Source organism: Artibeus jamaicensis, unplaced genomic scaffold, assembly GCF_021234435.1.
Source record: "Artibeus jamaicensis isolate MK-2021 breed Jamaican fruit bat unplaced genomic scaffold, CSHL_Jam_final contig_332, whole genome shotgun sequence".
NCBI lineage: Eukaryota > Metazoa > Chordata > Mammalia > Chiroptera > Phyllostomidae > Artibeus > Artibeus jamaicensis.
Genome location: NW_026521788.1, coordinates 2,254,307 through 2,276,941, shown reverse-complemented (window position 1 = coordinate 2,276,941; position 22,635 = coordinate 2,254,307). Strand labels below are relative to the sequence as shown.

At 37.7% G+C, this 22,635-nt stretch overlaps 1 protein-coding gene and 1 pseudogene across 2 annotated transcripts in view; one reads left to right on the top strand and one right to left on the bottom strand.

Moving 5' to 3' along the window:
- Nucleotides 1-4,768: 4,768 nt before the first annotated feature.
- Nucleotides 4,769-22,635, top strand: part of BTAF1 (B-TFIID TATA-box binding protein associated factor 1) — a 116,866-nt gene continuing 98,999 nt past the window's right edge. The window contains exons 1-2 of one of the 2 annotated variants that reach the window (XM_037156692.2): nucleotides 4,972-5,074; nucleotides 19,959-20,082. In XM_037156692.2, the coding sequence (XP_037012587.2) occupies nucleotides 5,061-5,074; nucleotides 19,959-20,082 (138 nt within the window). In that variant the 5' untranslated portion in view covers nucleotides 4,972-5,060. Of the gene's footprint in view, nucleotides 5,075-19,958; nucleotides 20,083-22,635 lie in introns of both variants that reach the window. The other variant, XM_037156691.2, reaches the window with a different exon arrangement.
- LOC119057726 (60S ribosomal protein L18a-like) lies at nucleotides 18,887-19,640 on the bottom strand (annotated as a pseudogene).

Genomic DNA, 22,635 nt, shown 5'->3' with positions numbered 1-22,635 from the left:
GCAACTTCATTTACAATAATGAAAAATTGGAGAAACCTAAATATTAATTAGTAGAGAAGTGAATAAATTATGGGTTTTCATACAGTGGGGTAGGTCTTGGAAACATGTTAATTAAAAACAGGCTTGTAAATCATATTTTTTAAAGATTTTCATTTATTTACTTTTAGATGAGAAGGGAAGGAGAGAGGGAGAGAAATATCAATGTATGGTTGCCTCTTGTGCGTCCCCAGCTGGGAACTGGCCTGCAACCCAGGCATGTGCCTTGACTGGGGGGTCAAACCACGATCCTTTGGTTCGAAGGCCCACGCTCAATCCACTGAGCTCCACCAGCCAGGGCCTAACTCGTATTTTTATTGTTTATGAACACACATATGTGTAGCAAAATGATAACATGGACAAGAAGCATACAAACCAACTTTATAGTAAAGTTAGTTCTGGGAAGGCAGGGAGGGAAATGGGATTCGTGAGGAATAAAAGACCTCAATTACACCTTCAATGTCTTAAAAATTTATTGAAGCAAATATGGCAAAATACTAACATTTGTTAAACCCGAGAGTGAGTATATGCTTGGATTTTTTCTCTATATTTTTCTGTATGTTGAATATAATTCACAATTTAAAATACAAATAATACTCCTTTGTAAACATAGTTCTTAGAATTTATACAAATTGCATGATATTGTAAATATTGTTCTGTATCTATCTTGCTTATTTTCCTCAACTTGTGGTTTTCAGCTTCATCCATATTGGCACATGTAGATCTAGATCATTTAACTGCTGCTGTTGGTATCCCATCATACGTTAATTTCATTTAATGTATCCATCATTCTATTGATGGACATGTAGGTCATTTTTAGGTTTTCTAGATGATAAACAGTGTGCAGTGAACACTCTCATAGAGATCTTGCAGACAACTTTTCCCCTAGAGCACTGGTCTTTAAATTGGAGTGTATGAACCCCTGAGGATACCCAAAACCTTTTCAAGAAGTCTAGAGACCAAAGTAGACTTTTAAAAATTCAGTTTCAAGACCCTCAACCTGAATGTGCATGCTTTCCTCCATATGTTTATTTCAACCATAGACCCGTGTACAGGGTTGTGGTTAGGACATTGGGCTGGTTCTCCTTTTCCCCATCCATTCACAATTGCCCTTCTCCCATTTGACTACAGAAGGACATAGTTGCATCCATATCAAATCTCATTTGGAATTTAATGTATAAAATTTAATACATATACTTTTATATTTAGTTTTTATTTTTAAATTTCTGTTAATCCATCTAAAATTAATTTGGTGTTTAACATGAGACAACAATACATCTATATATCTAATAACTTTGATGTGAACATCTAAATAATTTTACTGGATAATTTATACTTTTACACTCATATCAAAACATTTTTTTGCACATGAGAAAAGGATACAGTTAGTGGATGTATCTTTCCACTATTTTCCCAGAATTTCCTGTAGTTATAGTGGCTACATGAGACTGTTCTGGCCAATGAGATGTTAAGCCTGCTAAGAATTAATGAAAAGATTTTTGCTTTCTTGAGACAAACACTGTCTCTTATTCCTCCCTTTCCCTTCTGTTTCCTGGAAGTAGGATGCCTGGAGGTGAAGCAAGTCTTTCCAGTCCTCCCAGGAGAGCTTATCTCAGGGAAGTGGAATCCATTCTCTTCTGGTTGGTCTAAGGATAATTCCATCCTTATTGCCAGTGGTTGGTTTGGTTATCGGGGTGTGACCCAATTCTGCACACTTTGTGAAGTTTGCTGTCAGCTTCTGTGAAAGTTCTTCCCTGCTCTTAAAAGAGACTCTTGGAAAGCCATTCTTCCTCCATCCTCCCTTGAATGTTTTCCTTCTGCGCTATGCAAGTTTTACAGTTTAGTTGGTTTAGATTTGTCTGTCTTTTCCTGAATGGTAATATTTTTTGTGCATTAAAAAATCCTTTCCTACTGAAGGTTAAAAGATTCTTTAATGTAGTGTCCTAATAATTCTGGGGTTCTGTTTTTTCACTTTTAGATCTTTAATCCATATGTGATTTATTTGGGATATGGTATGAAGTAGAAATTTGATTTTCCCCTCCACCTGTAGAACCAAGTATCCAACTTTCTTAGTTCAATAGTTCTTTTTTTTTTTTGCAATTGATGTTTGAAGCCACCTTCTGGTGGTAAAAAATAGTTATTATATATTTAGTATTTTTAAGTGTATCACATATAAACTCATTTAATTCCTACAACTTTATATGTACCTTCATATATATGTAAAAGTAAAGGCACGTGATGCATTTTTTTACAATTCTGAAATTGGAAAAGGTCTAAAAATTATACTTTAAAAAATTTCATTTGGCAGCAAAACTTCACCTGAACTGGCATGTAGCTATCCACAGTCTTTTATTTATTCCTCTTAGTATGGCTATTAATACATTTTGCTACAGAACTATAAGTGTATTTGATTATCAGGTGATAATCTTGAAGCTGTTTGGATGTGACATAAACAAGGTATGTATTTCGGATAGCTTTTCAAAATTGAAAGAATTCTAAATTTAGAAAACCATCTGGCAGGGGTTTCAGGTAAGGGTTGTGGACCACTACTATATTTATCCCTATTTTACAGCTGAGGAAACTGAAATATAGAAGTTAAGTCACTTGCTTAAGGTCACATAGTTAACAAAAGAATAATCAATGTAATTAATAATATTTTTAGAGTTTATTGTGACAGTCATTTGGTTAAATGCAGTATATTCATTATCTCAGTTAATTCTCACCACAACCCTATGAGTTACTATTATTCCCATTTCCTAGATGAAGGAACTGAAGCTTACAAAAGTTCACAGCTCCCCTGAACACACAGCTGTTAAGCGCGGTGAGAAACAATTTAAAGACAATTCAGTCTGACATCAGTATTTGGTTACTACACTATCCCTTACAAACTTACAGTATCAGCTCTTCCCTTTCTTCTAAATGTCTTTTAGAACTATGTGTTTAATTACCTCTTGGATATTAGAGTAAGATTTTAAAAACATGTATCAGGTCATTTTATTAATTTGCTTAAAAACCTCCTATGACTTTTTACTGCATTTAGAGTAGAATCCCAGTTCCTCATAATGGCCCCTTCCTATCTCTCCCAGCTTACCTCCTAGCCCAGCAGACTTCTCTTTGGCTTTTACACTCAGTGTATCCTCTACCTGAAAGGCTTCCTAGCTCTTCACGCAGCTGGCTCCCTTTGCCATTTGGCCTTTAGTTTAAGTGACTCCTTGATTTTTCACTAATTACCTAGTCTAGAGTCTCTAATCACCTTCTCTATCTTATCCTTCTGTTTTACATAACATGTAAACATTATATATATAATCTCTTTTCTCTTTTTCCTTCCTTTAGAATGTAAGTTCAGCCAGAGTGGGCACCTTGTCTATTCTGGTTTGTTTTGAAGCCCTATTTTTTTAAGTAAAGAGTTTAGCAAGGTGGTAGGTACTTAATTTTGGCTGAATAAATGAATGTCCCAACCAGTAAATAGTGCCTGCTGGTTAGTTTCAGTGGTGGGAGATAAATTTGAGAATGCAGGTGGGAAGAGACTGGGAACTGTGAAGATATTTGAACAACAGTGCCTATCACAGTGTCTGATACAGCATAGGTGACAAATAAATATTTGATGAGTGAACAGTAAATATTAATACTAGCTTAGATCTTGGGCAAATTACTTGAACTTTCTGGGCTTAGTTTCCTTAACTATAAAGCGAAGGTTAAAACTTACTTTACAAAGTTAGCCTACAAATTATATGGGATAATGCATGCCAGATGCCTACCACTTAGCAGATATTTTAGTTTCTTTCCTCTTATATTTTTATACTTTATTGTTTACAAAGCTCTTGTAACATCTTCTTATATGACCTCATTTTGTTTCCATACCCTTCTACAGAACTTCTCATTAGCCTCATTTTATAGATGAAAAACAGACTCTGGTTGAGACATAGCCTCGTCAGGTAATAAGAAGTCCATTTACAAGTTTTACAAGCAGAGGAGTGACACAATAAAAGCATTGCTTTTTTGAAGAGTAAGCTGTTAGTGGCATATAAGATGGGCTTGACTGAAGAAGGGTGGAGAAATATTACTTTTGACTACTTCCACTAAAATCAACTTTATGGTGATAAGGACCTGCACTAGGTGAGAGAATAAAGTTTAAAAGCCTAATGAATTAAGCAACCGAATAGCCAAATAAATCTCCCCCACCCCAAAACTGGGAGTTTTCACATCTGATTGAGAAAATGAATGTACCAACACCATAAAACAATTAAGAAATCAAACTTGGCAAATTGATTGTCAAAAGACCTTCCCTCGAATGCACATGCAGAACTTTTGGCAAATAAGGCACACATGTGAGCCGTGTCTTAAGTGCCACTGCAGATCTTTCTTAATTTCCCCCCTCCCACTGGCAAGGTCCTTCATAATTGCTTGCTCTAGAAGCAGTCCCCTGGGACGAGGATGGAGTGGAAAAGAATGAAAAATCAAAGTTTCTGAACTTCTGGAACTTTGGCTAAATCGCGTTTTTTTCCTTCTCTAGAAAATAAGGAGTCCCATATAGCCTTCTGTCTCGTTTTAAGACTAACGACCCTCTCCAGACAATCAAAACGGGACTTTTTTTTTTTTTTCTTTAAGCGCACGCAGCTAGGCCGAGGCTGCAAGTACTAAACCTGCCCTCTTCCAAGAAGCGGAGCTCCTCCCCCCTCCCCCACGGCGAGTGATGTCACTTCCGGCGCGCTGACGCCCAGTCCGGCGTGCCGACGCCTGCGTCAGCAAAGAGCGGAGCTGGGGGCACCGGGTTTGAAGTCGTGTGGGTCGGCGGACTGCCTCTTCGGCTGTGTCAGACCCCCTGCTCCCGGGCGGCGGCGAGGACGAGTTCGGGTTGGTGGCGGGGCAGATGCCCCAGGGCCCGTGCCGGGACGCCCCGCGCCGCACCGGCCGCTCCCCTTTGCCCCACGTCCTGGGCCTGCGTCGGTCTAGTGTCTGGAAACTAGCGCCTCAGCGGCGCGGCGCCTGGCTCGCGGGGAACCTCGAACCGCCGGCGCCCGGTCATGGCGGTCTCCAGGTGGGTTTTAGTCCTGAGGAGCGGACTGGAAGGCGGCCCAGGCGAGGCACCGTCTCCTCTCCTTGACCCCACTCCTGGAAGGGAGCGGTTCCCGTTGTCACTGGGCTCGGGCGCCTGCTTCCCGGAGTTCGCCCCTCAGTCCGCGGGGCTTTGGGCTCGGTTCCTCTTCGTGAAAGGTCCAAAGTGTCTTTCTGTGTTAGTGGAATTGACTTACGGCTACGATGGAGCTAGTTTTTGCCTTCATCACGTTTCTCTTGTCTGGTTTCTCTTCCCTCTTTCAGTTTTAGGGGACCCTTTTATCTTAGTACTCTAAGGCTGATCCCTAACCTCCATTTCCTGGGGAAACTTGGTCGCAACTCTCTAAGTTGGGGCTTTTAGAGTGCTATAACTTAAGAGACCTTTTGATTACGTTAAACTTTTATATTTACGACTTTAGGGATATGTTCTTTCCTGCGGACTTTTTTTTTAAAACTTCACAGTAAAATTCTTCCTTTTGTGTAACAGTAAGCATTCAGTTGTCAGCATTGTAGTTTTTAAGGAATTATTGTATTAGTACCATTTTCCTTAACTAAAGTGTGAAAAATATATCACAAATCTTAAATTACCTAACAATGTTGCCCATCAACAGGAAAGGCTGGGAAAACCGTAGGAAAGCCAACGTGTCTGGATAACTATAGGAGGCAAGTCTTCCTTCCCTGCAATAGGATAGAATGGTGGGAAAACTTTGTGTCAGAGGTTTGATTTCAGTGGGTCTATGTACATGTACGTAGGGGACATGACAGTCCCTCCGACAGCAAGGATTTAGCATGTTCATTAGAGTTCGAGAGGTGAATTTTCATGAGATGTGGGTCCTTCCACCACGTAAACTGAAGGAAAAATGATAGATCAGAAAACAAATAGTTTTCATTCTCTTCTTCCATAATTAATTGAACACGTTCCTTCAATATAAAATGTGCTCAAGCTTTGTCGGTTTTGCAAGAGAAAGAAAAGATCACCCATTCTCATAGACTCCCTAGGTAACTGATGAAATAGTTTGTGGGAGAAGCCCATGGGAGTTGGGAGAAAGGGGTTGCTAGGTACCTGTACATGGAGCAGCTAGTTTTTATTTCATAGGTTAATTGAATCCATTCATCGTGAGGATATTCTTGTTTTGTGATATATAGTAAAGTGTCTTGAAAGAATACAGTGGTATTTTTAATTTTTGCAAATACAGAAAGTTGTATCTTCTTTGTTATCTTCCATATAAAGACATAAATATGTTATAAATATATTAATATGTAAACTTAATATGAGATTTGTTTATCAGGTGATACCATGTTAAGGGAATGAGTTGCTCTTGAAATTCCTTTCTTATATGGAAGTACTTTTTCACAGTATGGGATATAATTTTATAGACACAAAAATGAAAGAGTTTAAAATAGCCTGATCTGCTTGGCCAGTGCCCATCTATTTACAGAAGTTTAGGGCACGTAAATTTCTGAATGAATGAATAGATTTCTAAAGGTACTGCCTTTCCTTCTTGACATTGGGTTTGAAAGAATAGTGCTTTTTCCCCCTGTAGGTTCTTTATTATTCACCTTGCCAAAATTCTGTTAAATTACGCTTTTTAAAAAGTCTTTCATAGTTTTGTGAAGGAGTTACTCCTCTACATATTTTAGTAATATAATAGGTTCAAAAGAAACACTTTTGAGACTCTTGTGTTTTGGGGACACTGTCAGTTCTTGCCTTTTTCATTTGTGGATTCACTCTGAATAGCAAACTTGACTTTTAAACTGACCTCCATGCACTAAGCATGTTTCATTACTATTCTTTTTCACCTGTTCGTGTATGCTTGTGGAATACAAACGCATTTAAATATTTTATGCAGAATAGGTGGAAGGTAGTTCAGGAGATAAAAGTCACACTTGCCAGAATTAAATCTGAAATATTTGTACTCAGTTTATATCAGTGCACATAATTGAAAAGAGTCTTTCTAATATTTTTAGGACCTTGTAAATATTTCCAACAAAAAACAGTAAGGTGGTGCCATTATTCCCTCAATTACCAGGTTCAGATATCTGGGAATAATGTTTGACTTCTCCCTCCCTCCCGTCCCCCAGCAGGTCATCAAACCCAGTCCTGTCAGTTCTACCTTTCTAATCTGCTTCTGGTCAGTTTCCTTGCTCCCTCCCTCCCATACCAGTCACCACAATCCTGCTTGATAACACCATCATCTCTAATCCAAGACACCTGCAAAAGCAGCCACTTGATCTTCTTGCCTCCCACAGCATCTCTTTCTAATTTCTTCATCACTCCACCATATTTGCTAATACATGAATTTTAATGTCATTTATCTTCTTAATGCCATTGGATAAAGTCCAAATTTCTTAACATATCTTACCAGATCCTTTGTGATCTGGTTTCTGCTTCACCTTTTTAGCTTCATCTTGTGTCAGGGTCTATGCCTCTCTCTGTCCCTTTCCCCTCTTTTCCAAATTTGTGTTCTCACTCCTTAATCTTTATCTGTGGAACACTTCTTTCTTGTGCAGCATCCCACCCCCCCTCCAAAAGTCTGGGTAATTCCAGACTTAAACTGTAGGTTAGTCATACGATAGTTTGTTCAGGAAGCCTTTTCTGGCTTTACTTCTTCTGAGGGATTTGTACCAATGTATTCTGTCAATCATAACATTTATCATATTTTGTAATTGATTGATTCATTGTTCTCTCCCCTGCTTGAATTAACATAAACTTTGTGAGAGAAGGGAATGCATCTAATCTTTCTATCCCAGCAGAGTGGCTGGGTTCTAGTAGGTGCTCAATACAAATTTTTTTTACATGATTTTGTTTCTTGTTTTAATCCCCATCATGATTTATTGTAATTTGTGTGTAGTAGAATGTTTCCAGTGCTTTTCAGTGAGTGCTTCTGAGTTTAGCTACAGTTTTTTGTTTTGTTTTTTTTGTTGTTGTTTTTTTCCTTCTGGAAGAAAAGCTTTCACAGTAGCTTTGAATATTAGCCAGGCTTATAACTTTAAAAACATAATAGATATTAGAACTAGTTTTAAAAGTTTATAAATTGGAATTGGTACAATTCTGTGATAGTGCGGCATTTTAAAATGCAAATTGGCTATAATGTAACCCTGCATTTTGTGTGACCAAATTTTTTAGACCCTGTTACAGTTTTATAAAAACCTATAGTTTTATAGGTACTTTGGTACTTTGAATTGTAAGAATGTGGCAAATTATGAAATGCATGGTCAACTCTTGATGCATGTGTGAGTTAAATCTTGCCCCCCTACAAAAAAAGCCCCACAAATTTTGTGACTCTTTTAAAACTGCAAATACAAGGGAGCGCATGCACAATTATAGCATTTGAAGTTCTCCATAAAAAGCAGTAAAGTATTATTGAAGAATGTATAATTCCTTTAGACCCTTAGTAAAAGAGATAGTATACAAATGTAGGAGTAGAGAACAATGTTGCCCTTTAAATGTGAATGCTGGAAAGTCAGCTAAGCTCACTCACTAGCTACTTGACTTGCTCATACAAAACCAACTTCAGCAAAAAGGCAATTAGTAGCATTACAGCTTTCAATGTTTGCAAATTGTTAAATCTTTGAATGCAGCTGTTTTGTTTTGTGAGCCCTTTTCCCAGTATCATCTGTCACCTAGCTAGTTTGGGTTGGGCCGCCAACGGTAAGGCAGCCTTAGAAGAATTGTTAAAGGGTATTATGCTCATTACAGAAGATGGTGAATCTGTAACATTATTGGGTTTCATGCCTTCATACAGATTTTTTTAAAGGTTGTTTTTTGATAACCTTCGCCTGTTTATGCCACAGTTGTGTTAGTTGACTATTGTTTTACATTGACTAACTAATATGAACACGTTTTTCCTTGATCATAGAGAAAAAAATTAAAATCAGAATTTTCCTTCAGTGATCGAAGCTATAAAGGTGCATGTCTAAAATGTCTAGATATTAATTATGATTTGACTACTTAGAAGCCGTACCTTACACCTGTGACATATAACTTTGCATTTGAAAGTGATGCACTGTTCAGAAAAGATTCAGGAAAAAATCAGAACATACCCTGTTATGGAAGAAACAAATTACTACATATTAACAGAACTTTGCTCTGTTTTGTTAGTTAGTTCTCTCTCTCTCTCTCTCTCTCTCCACTGCTGATACTTCAGAGAAACGTTTTTGCAACAGGTATGTTCTGTGAAATAAAAGGAAGCCTCTTGATGTGGGGCAAGTTTTAGTGGATCCTTCCTGATAATGACAGGGAAAATGCTAAAATGATCTTAATTATTAATAGGACAGCATGTTCTTGTGTTTGCTAGTCCTGTTCCTCTTTTACTGCTAATTTCAATTCATTATAGGATTGACAGAAGGAATTATTGTAGATTTCATACAGTGGGTGGTCCATATCTGCAGGTTCTGCATCTTGGTTCAAACAACTGTGGATCAAAAATATTTGGGGGAAAAAGTGATGTTGATGTGTCCTATTTAGGCCTACAGTGGTTGCATCTATACTCAACATGTACAGACACTTGTCATTCCCTAAACAATACAGGGTAATAACTACATAGCATTTGCTTTGTCTTTGGTATAAGAATCTAGAGATGATTTAAAGTACATTGAGTCCTCACTTAACATTGTTGATAGGTCCTGAAACTGTAAGGGAAGCAACTTATAATGAAACTATTTTGTCAAACAGTAATTGATATAAACAACAGTTAAGTTCCTGTGGCATCTCATCCTTTCATCAACATTATAATGAAACAACCTTGAACAAAATGATATTGAGGACCTGCTGTATATAGGAGGATGAACGTAGGTTATATGCAAATACTATGCCATTTTATATAAGGGATTTGAGCATCTGCAGATTTTGGTATCTAAGGAGGGTGGAGTTGGGTGTCTCGGAACCAATCTCCCTTGATACTGCTGGATGACTATATATCACATATTACATACTTCAACAAATTCAGGTACAGAAAAAGCCAGGAAAGGTAGAGGAGGCATTATAGAAGCTTTTTCATTTCACTCTTTATGGTAAATTCTTCCCTGTTTCTTTGGTTTATTAATCAAAGTACTTGTATAAAGGGTGTTTTTTTTTTAATGTGGTAAAATACACACAACAAAATTTACCATTTTAAAGTATATAATTTTGTGTGAAGTTTTAAAACTACAAATATTTCTGGGTGCGGCCAATGGTGAGGGGACTGATTATGGAAGTGGGTGGGCTGGGTGGAGTTGGGGGGAGGAAAAGTGGGACAACTGTAATAGCATAAACAATAAAATATTTAAAACAAAGAAATGTCCCAAAGATGTAAAAATTAAATAAATTTAAAAAAATAAAAAACCCCACCGACATTTCTGCTGAACCCAGATTTTCTCTTTGAGATAAAAGTCATGCAAAAGGCAGTGGACTTTTAGATTGGGATAGAGATTAGGTGAAAATGTATTGAAGGAGATAATACAACTTGGTTATATATATATTTTAAATAAGTTATTTAACAAGAATGCTTTCTAATGTACTAGGTGCTGGAGATATGTCACAGAACAAAAATGTAGTCCCCATTCCCAAGGATTTTTTCTTCTAGTGTGGGAGTGGGGGAAATAAAATTTATCTAACATGTACCTGGCCATGCCCCTGGCTTTGGTGTGGTTTCACATTTGCATATTCATTCTTGTGTTCCATGTGGTATCTTAATCTACTTTCTTGTTTAAAGAATATAACATTAACACAGTTTCAGATTACCCACAGTGTTGTGAACTAGAAGATTTGCATTTTAAAACACCAGTATAGGGAATTTCTCAGAAGTTGTTTTCTTTTGAACATAACTCTCTTAATGATAATCTGTGAGACTTACAACAGTGTTCGTATCAGATACCTATTCTGTATGTGGCACAGAAAAGTAAAAGTTCAAATAGTTTGAAATTTTAATGTAGTTTTGCTAAATGTAAAAATATAAAATGGACAAACTTGACTGACCATTCTTGTTTAGTTAAGGTTACAAAGCCATTCTTATGATGTATTCTGTTGATTGACCCTCCTCAAATTTTCAGAGAGATTAAATTTATTCTGAGAATATTGAGATTGGAAGTAGATTGAAGAAGTTATATTTTATACCTTTTTTTTCATCAAATGGCTTAGGAGTGGAAATGCAACATATACCTGTCTATTCATGATGAAGTAGTAATCTAGGGCATAGTTCAAAATACATATAGGGTGGGCAAAAGTAGTTTAGAGTTATGAGTATGTAAAACACAGTTTATTCTTTTATTACTATTTATTATTTATTTGTATTACAACTGTAAATCTTTTTGCCTACCCCTGTGTCATTCTTATCAGTTTCTTTTTATGTCTTTATGAATAACCATAATGCAAAGAGCTGAAGAGAAGAGGGGTTAGATTGCAGCTGCCCGTATAACCTCTGTGAACTTTCAGTACTCTTCGCTTTTCCCAGGCAGTCTTTACAGCAGTTGGCCAAAATCACAAGTTGGTAAACAAAACATGAATCATGTCTTGCATAGTTATCTCTCTGAATTTAAATCCAAATTGAAAATGGGCCAGATTTCTTATCATCAGTAGATTCATAAGGAGTGGATATTGTCACATATAATTACCTTATGTTTTATTTAAATTATTCTCCTGTAGTCTTTGGTACCTTACATTCAGTTGACATCTGTTACCTCTTCTCCATCTGTCTGTCTTCAGAGAATGAAGAATGACATTTTTTTTCTACTAGCTTTTCTGCAAGAGAAGGTTTAGCTGAAAGAAATATTATGGTAAGTACTGTGTTCCCTCAAGCAGCCCGTCTTTTAACTTCCCTTTTCTTCTGACCACCTGGCTTCCTTCAGGACCTCACCAAGGACCTTGTCTGCCTCTAACAATACTGACCCAGTCTCAAGCCTTTGCCCATCTCCCACCAGTTCACTACGCCAGCATTTTTCATTTTGGCCTGGCTCTGATGCTTATCCTGCTTTCCTTATACCTGGCTACCCTGGGTTAACAAGTCAGACTGCCCTCTTGTCAGATCCTGGCCTGTGCATCTCTTCATTCTTTCTTTTGTGTGGTGTTGAATCTGCTGTCCTGGAGAGGTGAATGGAGAACTCCAATCGGTACTTTGAGTTAAGAGGACTAAGCAAGCATTCTTGTGTCCCCATTCCTCTATTCAGGGTGGAGCGTTTGGTCAGCACCAAGGTGGAAGATGTGAGAATAAACAAGCCCAGAACTGGATGAAAGAGTGAGCTGATCTGCTACTCTTAGGAGAGTTGGCTAGTGGAGGAGCACAGGTGACAGGATATGGCACCGAGATAAAAGGCTTTGCAGAAAGGGGGACAAGAAGAACTGTGTTGCTCTCAGATCAGCATTGGGTTAGAGAGGGGTTGAAGGTCTTTGGGCAGGTGTGTGGTTCTAGTGAAGCTAGGTAACAGGGAACTAAGGAAAGTTTAGGAAGTGTGGCAATTATTGAAGGAATACAGTGCCTACCGCATGGTCTCTTTCAGCTTGCTGTTTGGAGCAGCAGTTGCCTTGATGTTTAGAATGCTGAAGTCTTGCTATGTTGATCTTTTCACTAACTGAAACATTACCTTATCAGTGGTTCTGTTAAATTTTCATAACTTGTTTTTATATAATACATCTGTTGTAGATTAAGGATATTTCTCAAAGGGAGCAAAGAAATGATAACATAGCACTCTTTGGGGGGGTGTTAAAATGGTATTTAAATTTGTCCCCATGAAATTTGAACTTTTCTTTATCTGTAATTTTAATTATAGTAAACACCAACTACTCAACTTTATTTAAATACTGTGCAAAATACTGTGGGAGACAAAAAAAATCACTGAAGGAGGTGAAGCTTAATAAGCATCATGTGACAACTCAGTATAAGAGATGCCATAAAACAAAGCATAATAAATACCAAAATGGCCATCTAAGATGAGAATTCATGTGGAGTTTAGAATAGGAAGTAATAGATTGAGGTGGTTTCAGTAGGGTAAAGGACTTTAAATCTTTGTGTATGGGAGCTAGCTGAAGAATTGAACCAAGACAAGACATTCCAAATGGAGGAAACAGTATAGACAAAGTTATGAACACCAAAGGTCCATGTTTGGGAGATACTTTTTTACTTTTGATTGCTATCTGAGAGATAATAAGGGTGAGCCATTAAAAAGTTTAGAGTAAGGTAATAGTTTGATCAAAAGGGTGCTTTAGGAAGTAAATCTGGCAATAAAATCACATTAGTATTGGCAATAAAATCACGTAGTAAAATCATATTATGCACACCAGGCATTTGTAAAGTGTACCACCAGAGCTTCCAGAGAGGACAGATTAGGGATTATTTGGCTGTGTTATAGTTTTAACAAATAATACAGTTTCCTAAGGGAGAAACTGGAGAGAGATAAGCAGCTAAGGATGAAATCTGGGAGAATGTTCATATTAAGAGTGTTAAGAGTAAGGGAACCAAGGAAAGAATTGAGTTCGGAGTAGAATGGGCTAATAAAATGTGAAAATTTGGGAAGGAAAGTATTTTAAGAACAGAGTATTTGCTGGTATCATAGAAGAGTCACGAAAATTGGATTTATAAGAAAATTGGATTTGGATCTCGAAGGCTAATCGGTGACTTTCAGATATGCTATTTCAGTAGTGGAAAAGGGTTAGGAACTTAACTCATGGATTAAATTTTGTATGGTGAGGAAGTGAAAGCGGTGATTTTAAACACTGGTTCAAGATACTTGGCAATAAGAAGAATGTATTCTAGGAGATGGAGGTCCGGGAATTAATTTTCTTATTAGAGATAGACTTCTGCATATTTGAAGACAGAAAAGAATGGGTTAATAAGGCAGTGGTTTGAGGTATTGTAGGAAAGATAATTGAGTGAGGATAGAAGGGGATGGTGTCAAAATAACAGTGGGACAATATCTAAGTCTTGAGGAGTGGGGGCACTCTTTTCCTCTGAGATAGAAACAGAGTAAGTGTAAAAACCAATCTTTAGAGGTTGTGAGGAGAGAACCTGAGGTCATTTGTGTACCATAACCTAGAGATCTCGGTGCTCAGTGAAGTAGTTCATTCCCTTTTTAAGGAATAGGGAATGGTGTAATTGGGGCCCCGAAGTGTGGAAATGATTGGGAAAAACTTTGAAAGATGTTTTCGTCTACCTTTTTACACATGGATTTATTAACAAGTTATTATTGTCACTTCCTTAGAGTATTCATTTTGTGGCCAGCTTTGCTTTTGGTCACAAAAAGCAGAAAATCCATATGGAAAAGGAATTATGAAGTGGTTAAAATCTTTGCAGAGCTCTAAAGAAGTTGACATCAAATAAGTCAAAGATATGAAAAACATACTATGTAAGGGGGAAAAAGTACAAAAAATATTGCAATGATGTGAAGCTGTAAAAGACAGCTAAATTGTCTAGTTTTATCTCCCAAAAAAGAGATTAAACATAATGAGCTTCAGTAAATCCTCTTATAAGTGACAGAGGTAGGACCTCTCAAGGTCTTCTAAGTTCCAGTCTAGTTTTCCATTTTACAACTATTCTTACAGGACAGTGCTGGATCTATGTGAACTGTACATAGATACAAGAGAAGCCCATGTTGTTGTAAAGAATTCATGAGTACATGCCGCACATACAATTATAAGTCAACTGTGGCATAAATTTGACCTAGGACTAATATATTCTTTATAGTAAAACTTAATTTTGGATAATTTTGCCTGCCACAGAATATAAAAGATTTAAGTGAGTGTTTTTTTGATGTGTACAGAAAGTAACTTATAGATGTTTAAATTTTCACAAATTTTATTAAGCATAGGCTTCAGATTCATGTGCTAATGGCAGTATGCAGATGTTTGTTGGTTTGGTGAGGTTTTTATATTCTTTAACATTGCAGTCACTTTTAAAGATGAAAATAAAGGTCATTCTGAGAGTTATGTATGGGATGGGTGTGAGAAATCATTTTCTGAGGTTGGGGTTTGGGGTCTGACTTAGTCTTGGAAATTTTTTAAGAACTGTCAGGAAAAAGAATTTTTCCCCTTTCTTTTGTCCTATTATCTCTCCAAGTCACTGATCACCAAATCCTGTAGAAAAATTGATTAATGAATGGATAAAGACAAATATTTAGCTAGCATTAAATGAATAAGGGGGGGGGATGTGTCTGTGCACAGTGTATCTATAAAGTAAGTTAATTTTTACATGTCTTATAAAAATTGATTTCCTTTTAATCACTCAGTGTGCCATTCAGTATATTGGAAGCAAATATTGTGTTGTATTGCTTTTTTGTCTTATGTTACTGACTTTAATTGCCTCAAACATTTTTCTTTTTTTAAATTATTTATTTTTTAATCCTCACTCAAGGGTATGTTTATTGATTTTAGAGAGAGAGAAAGTGAGAAACATTGAACCCATAACCTAGGTGTGTGCCCTGACTGAGGATTGAACCTGCAACCATTTGGTGTATAGGATGACACTCCAACTAACTGAGCCACCTGGCCAGGGCTCAAGTATTTTTCTTGATAATATGTCCTTCTTACATACCCATAACTATAAAGTTTGAATCTTGCCTTTTAGTGTTTTGTTCTGAAGCAATTGAAAAGTTTTCAATGTACCCTTAGCCTACTTGACAAAAAAAGAAACAAACATTTATTTTAGTTATATTTCTTACCAGTTATAATGATTTTTTACTTCTTAATGACTGGCTAGTTGGAAATACTGCACTAAAAAAGAAAAAAACAAAAAACCCTGCCCATTTCATTTGCTCCCTGAGAGGTTTGTCTTATGAAAGGCTTTCAGAGCTTTGTTTTCTAATTTTTTAGCTCTTTATGAAGGAAAAAGAATTCCAAAAGTAAAATATGAGCCTCTTTACAGTGTATTAATGCTTAATGCTCATGATTAGCTCTGGGACCTTGCTTGCCTTCTCTTCTTCATTAGATAAAATTTGAAGGTGTATTCACTGAATCTCCCCTTGTGTAAGATTGGAAACAGTCAGTGTAACTTTGCCCGTTGTCACCCTCTATCAGTACATATTCCATCTATGAAACCATCTTCTTTTCATTACTTGTGGCATCCACTATACCTCAGTAAGCCTGATTAGTGTGACAAGAGGGCTAGACCTGTATGATATGTGGACAGCTGTGGTAGTTACTTGTGGCTTTCTTTTTAAAACCTTAGGATTTCCCTGTATGCCCCAAACAAAGTAACACAGTTTTCCATTTCCCCCACTTATTCTGTATATAAGTCATTGTAATTTTATTCCAAACTTTATTCATTGGTGGGATTTGAACCATGGTGTCATGGCTCTGGAATTTGTGACGTTATGTCTTTACAAACTCTTAAGAGATTTTACTTATTGTCATATCTGTCACTTCCATACAGATGACTCATACCTATGTACCTTTCATCTCAACTTTCTCCTGAATTTCAGACCTCTATTCCAACTACCCTTTTTGGTCTCTCTTTGTTATGCTGTCCCTACCACTGGTAAACTTGTCATCTTACAACATTTCCTCACTTGTTCTTCCCGTTTCTTTTAGTGGCACCTTCATTTTCTGAGATTCATAGTCTCAGAATCTTTTTATTTCCTTAACATTTCATTTACTATACCACGTGTGATTTACTTCAGCATTTCTCCCAACCTCTTTTTAGTATTGTTGCCATGATTATAGTTCAGGTTTGTACTTAAAAATAATATTTTATTGATTATGCCATTACAGTTGTTCTATTCCCCCCTTCATTCCCTTCCACCCTGCACATCCCTCCCCCCACATTCCCCTCTTTAGTTCATGTCCATGTGTCATAAGTTCTTTAGCTTCTACATTTCCCACCCTGCTCTTGCCCTCACCGTCTATTTTATCCCCATCGTCTATGCTACTTATTCTCTGTACCTTCTCCCCCCTCTTCTCCCACTCCCCTGTTGTTAACCCTTCATGTGATCTTCATTCTGTGGCTCTGCTTCTGTTTTAGCTGTCCACTTAGTTTGCTTTTGTTTTAGATGTAGTTGTTAATAACTGTGAGTTTGCTGTCCTTTCACTGTTCATATTTTTTAGCTTTTTCTTAGATAAGTCCCTTTAACATGTTATATAATAAGGGCTTGGTGATGATGAACTCCTTGAATTTGATCTTATCTGAGAAGTGCTTTATCTGTCCTTCCATTCTAAATGAAAGCTTTGCTGAATAGAGCAGTCTTGGATGTAGGTCTTTGGATTTCATGACTTGGAATACCTCTTTCCAGCCCCTTCTTTCCTGTAAGGTCTCTTTGGAGAAATCTGCTGATAGTCTGATGGGAACTCCTTTGTAGGTGATTGTCCCCTTAGCTCTTGCTGCTTCTAGGATTCTCCCCTTCATTTTAATCTTGGCTAATGTAATTATGATGCGCCTTGGTGTGTTCCTCCTTGGGTCCAACTTCTTTGGGACTCTCTGAGCTTCCTGGATTTCCTGGAAGTCTATTTCCTTTGCCAGATTGGGGAAGTTCTCCTTTATTATTTGTTGAAATAAGTTTTCCACTGGTGGCTGTTCCTCTTCCCCTTCTGATACCCCTATAGTTCGGATGTTGGAACATTTAAAGATATCCTGGAGGTTCCTAAGCCTCTCCTCATTTTTTTGAATTCTTGTTTCTTCATATTTTTCTGTTTGGTCATTTTCCCCTTCCTTCTGGTTCACTCCCTTGATTTGAGTTTCAGTTTCCTTTCCAGCAGTTTCCTTTCCATTGGTTTCCTATGCATTTCCCTTCATTTCAATTAGTGTAGCCTTCATTTGTTCCTCTAATTTGTGACTAAAATCAACCAGTTCTGTGAGGGTCCTGATCACCAGTGTTTTGAACTGTGCATCTGATAGGTTGGCTATGTCTTTGTTGCTTAGAAGTATTGGCTCTGGGGCTTTGAGCTTTTCTTCTGCTTGAGCCATAATGTTTTGGTTTGTTTGCGCCTGTTATGTATGAGGGGTGGAACCTAGGTGTTCACCAGGGCAGGGCAATCTAGTCACTGGGTTGTGACACTATATATGTGGGGGTGGGGTCAGAGGGAGTGATTGCACTTGTTCCTCTCTCTTGGATTTCGGTCCCCTCTGCCACTTCCCACAGGCAAATTGGGCCCTTCTGGTGATGGTTCCCGGGTGGGTGGGCTTGTGTATGTTCTAGGACCCTGTGGGTCTCCCCAGCAACTCTCCTGTGAGGCTAGGAGCCTCCTCTGGTACCTCAACCTCTGAAAGTTTTTCCAGTCAGTACTTTTAGGCTTTATTTCCCATTCCTGGGGCCCTGGGTTGCACGATCTGTTTCACTGACTGTTTTCAAACCTGCCTGGTTTATCTGCGCACGAATGTGTGTCTGTGGTCAGCCAGTGCCTTGCGAACCTTACAGGGTTTTTGCCCCACACCTGTCTGGTCTGCTAACCACCACCTTTTTCTGCTGGGACCCCTCTCTGCCAGCTGCTGACTTTGCCCCTCTTACTGGTGTGGATGAATGGTGCGTTGTTGTTGGACTTTAGTACAGTTTAATTTTCTGTCTGTTTTGGTTGTGTTTTTGTTTCTAAGTCTTTGTTGTCCTTAAATTTGGTTGTGTGAGGAGGTATAGTGTTTCCGCCTATGCCTCCATCTTGACTGGAATTCCTCAGGTCTGTACTTTTAGTTAAATTCTCTGAAAGTTTCCTTCCATTTGTTTTCATGCTTCACACTGCTGCCAGATTAGTCTTTCTAAAACAGCTCCAGTCCCATCATTTTCTTAACCGAAGACCTTCACGGTTTATACGTTCACATTCTCCACATTAGGACTTTAGCTACTTCTTTGCTTGTTTTTTGAAAAAGTTTATTTGGGCAGATCAGAGGACTGGGGGGCCCTGCATCTAAAAGAAGGTGTTGGGCGTCTTGATGATGAAGTGTGGCTTGTGCTGGCAATGAAGGACTCAGTGGGGCAGTGAAAACTTGATCTTGGAGTTGTGGAACTGCTTGACTGCTGGCCGAGGGCACTTGATGGCTGCAGTCTCCTCCACTTTCATGATCTGAATTGAGTGGACGTGGGCCCTCATGTCTAGGTGGCACTGGTTGATGGCATCTGTGGTATCAGGTCCTGGTACTCTCAGTACATGTTTTGGTTGCCACTGTAGGAATTGTAGCACAGCCAGATGCCAAAGTTTTTCCCCTAAGGGAGAATTTTTTGAACACCTGCCCACAATAGATAATTTCCCTGAAGATTTCTTTACTTCTTTAGTTGAGATACAAATGTACCAGAAGCGAGACTTAGCAAAAATGTGGTTAGGTGGAAAGATGTGCATGTGGCAGAGGGGCTGTGAGCAGCACCTGAAGTGGGCGGGCAGCGCCCTGCCATGTTGTGCCCTTGCAGGGTGCCTGAGGCCTTGATGGCCTTCTCTCTGTTTGCCACCACCCACAAAAGGCTGTAGTTACTTCTGTGGCTGTGTCTCCCACTGTTCTCTTAAATGTACCCCGAATTACTGTCAAGCTTTTAGTCATTTCCCTAAGTGTAGTCTTCCTTTTCTTATTGCTGTGTTGTTATTCCTCCTTCCAGGTGGTTCTCCCCCTTTCCCTTTTGTCACCCCGTCTCCACCAGCATTAAATTCTTATTCTACCACCACGGTCCATCTCATATACCATTTGTTTTATGAGGTCTTTACAGTATTACACAGTTGGGGATATAGTATTTGTTTTCTCTGTTCCCACTCCTTAAAGCTCTTAGTACGTCTTTTCTTACATGTATCTTATTGTAGTCTGTATTCTACGTATTTGTTTATTTGCCTTACCCACTCATTCAACCCTCATAGCCAGTTGCTTGGGAGTAGAGATTCTCCTGCAACCCTAGCATAGATCTTTGTTCAGAGATGCTCAGTACATTTATTGACTCATACTTATACATATAAGAAAACACATTTCAGAATAACCGTTATATTTTTGTTATTTTAGGCTTGACCGTCTTTTTATCTTACTGGATACTGGCACTACTCCAGTTACAAGAAAAGCTGCTGCACAGCAACTTGGAGAAGTGGTAAAGCTTCATCCCCATGAATTAAACAATCTCTTATCTAAAGTAAGAACTCTTTTTTTTTTTTCTTTTCGTTTTGTGTAATACAATTGTGGGAATGTGTCCATGGTTAGGAACATAAAAGTAAAGACTTTTTGTCTTATGTTATTTTAGTGACAGCTTGTGATCTTCAAGTTTCATTAAATGTCTTAACATTTCTTTAAATATTTAAAACTTTTTGCTATTCTTTTGTAATTTTGTCACAAGATTACACACACACACACACACACACACACACACATTTTTTTTGCATCAGGTTTAACTGTAGAAGGGCTTTGACACAACATAAAATCTTTTACTTTTGGCACAAATTTGAAGCTGACCCAATTTGGTAATGAACTAAGTTATTCTAGTTTGTTAGTGATCTAACTTGTTCCTAACAGCTAGTAATTATATCATAGTTGGCAGTCTTCATATGGATGAGTGCTCATGGGCAATGACTAAAATATATGAGAAGCTAGTTGTCATTACATTCTTAGTTATCAGCTTTTTGAAAGTGGAGGCTTTCTGCTTTGGTGAATCACAGTTTTCATAATCTTAGCCTGTGTCTTTCCCTAAGCAGTAATGGTACTTTCACTGAACTCTGGGCTTATAGAAGTGTGCCTGCTTGATTGTAAGCAGCAAATTCTATGTGTTTAATTCTCTGGGATGCAAAGTAAAAACAAGAGTGCTTTGAGGAAGAGAAGGGTAGGGAATAGGAGAGGGGAGCAATATGATAGCCCGGACATTGGAAGCCCCAAGATACCTCTCTTCTTTTTTTCATTGTCATTTGTCCCTCCCTGATTCCTATGAGTAGGATTTCAAAGCCCTTTGTTAATATATATAGTATAAATATATACTATGTGGTTCTTACTACAAGGGCTAACAGTGACGTACTCTTCCCAATGTATTCCCGGCTCTATATCGAAGATGTAGACGGAGAGAGACAGTGATTTGACATCTCCAGGCTCCATGTTTTCAGAATGGAGAACAGTGCATCCTAGGCAATATTATACTCATGTGTAAGGTATGAGATAGAGAAGCATACCCATTTCTTCTGATCCCAAGGGAAGAGAGGAGGACTGAATGAGCTGAAACTGGAAACAGGGAACAAGTCTAATCTGTGCTGAACTGAAAAAAGGTTTCCAGACTTTCGAGTGAGTTCTGATCTTTATAACAGACCCCAGGATACTGGCTGCCATCAAATAATTACAAAAGAGGCAAAGTTTATCTTTAGCACCTTCTTACTTCCTATCCTCCTCTCTGCCATCAATGTTTTCCTGTTGCCTTTTAGTTTTGTTTTTTAAACAGCTTTATTGAAATATAATTTATATACAATACAGTTCATCTATGTAAAGTATACAATTCAATGATTTTTTAAATTATATTCACAGATATGTGCAACCATCACTGCAATCTAGTTTTAAAACATTTTTATCTCCCCAAAAGTATCCTTATGCCCTTTAGCAGTTACTTTTCATCACTCCTCCTTCCATACCCTGTCCTAGGTAACCAGTAATCTAGTTTCTGTCTATAGATTTGCCTATTCTGAACATTTTATATAAATATATGACCTTTTATGACTCATTTCTTTTACTTAAAATAATATTTTCAAGGTTCTTTCATATTGTGGTATGTGTCATTACTTCATTTCTTTTTATTGATAAATAATATTCCATTGATGGATATGGATCTACTATATGGATATACCATATATTATTTATCTGTTCATCAGTTGATGGACATTTGGGTTGTTTCCACTTTTTAGCCTATAATGAAAACGCTGCGATGAAAATCCACATACACAGGTTTTTGTGTAGATGTATGTTTTTCTTTCTCTAGGTTATATACCTGGAGTAAAACTGCGGGATCATCTGCTAACTATGTTTAACTTTATAAGAACTGCCAGACTGTTTTCCAAACTGGCTCCACTATTTTACATTCTGAACAGCAGTGTACGAGAGACCTGATTTCTCCACGTCTTTGCCAGAACTTGTTATTAAATGACTTTGATTATATCCATACCAGTGAGTGTAAAGTGATATCTCATGTACTTTTGATTTGCATTTTCCTGATGACTAATGATGTTGAGCATGTTTTCATGTGTTTATTGACCATTTGTGTATTTTTTTTGAGAACTATTTCAGATCCTTTGTATGTTTTAAAGTGGGATATTTATTCTTTTATTATTGAGTTGTAATATTTTTTAATATATTTTGTATACAAGTCCCGTGTCAGGTATTTGATTTGCAAATATGTTCTTCCAGCTGGTGGTTTGGTTGTCTTTTTAGTTTCTTGATAGTATCCTTGAAGTACAAAAGTTGTTAATTTTCATGAAACCTAATCTTTTTTTTAATATCACTTGTGCTGTTGGGGTCATATACAAAAAAAAACCCTTGCCTAACCCAGTGTCACAAATATTTACCCCGGTGTTTTAAGGATTTAATAGTTTTTAGTTCTTACTTTTAGATTTATAGCCCATTTTGAGTTTGTTCTTGTGTATATTGTGAGGTTGTTATTTTATTGCCCCAGCACCTTTGTTGATAAAAACTACGCCTAACCCATTAAATTGCCTTGGCA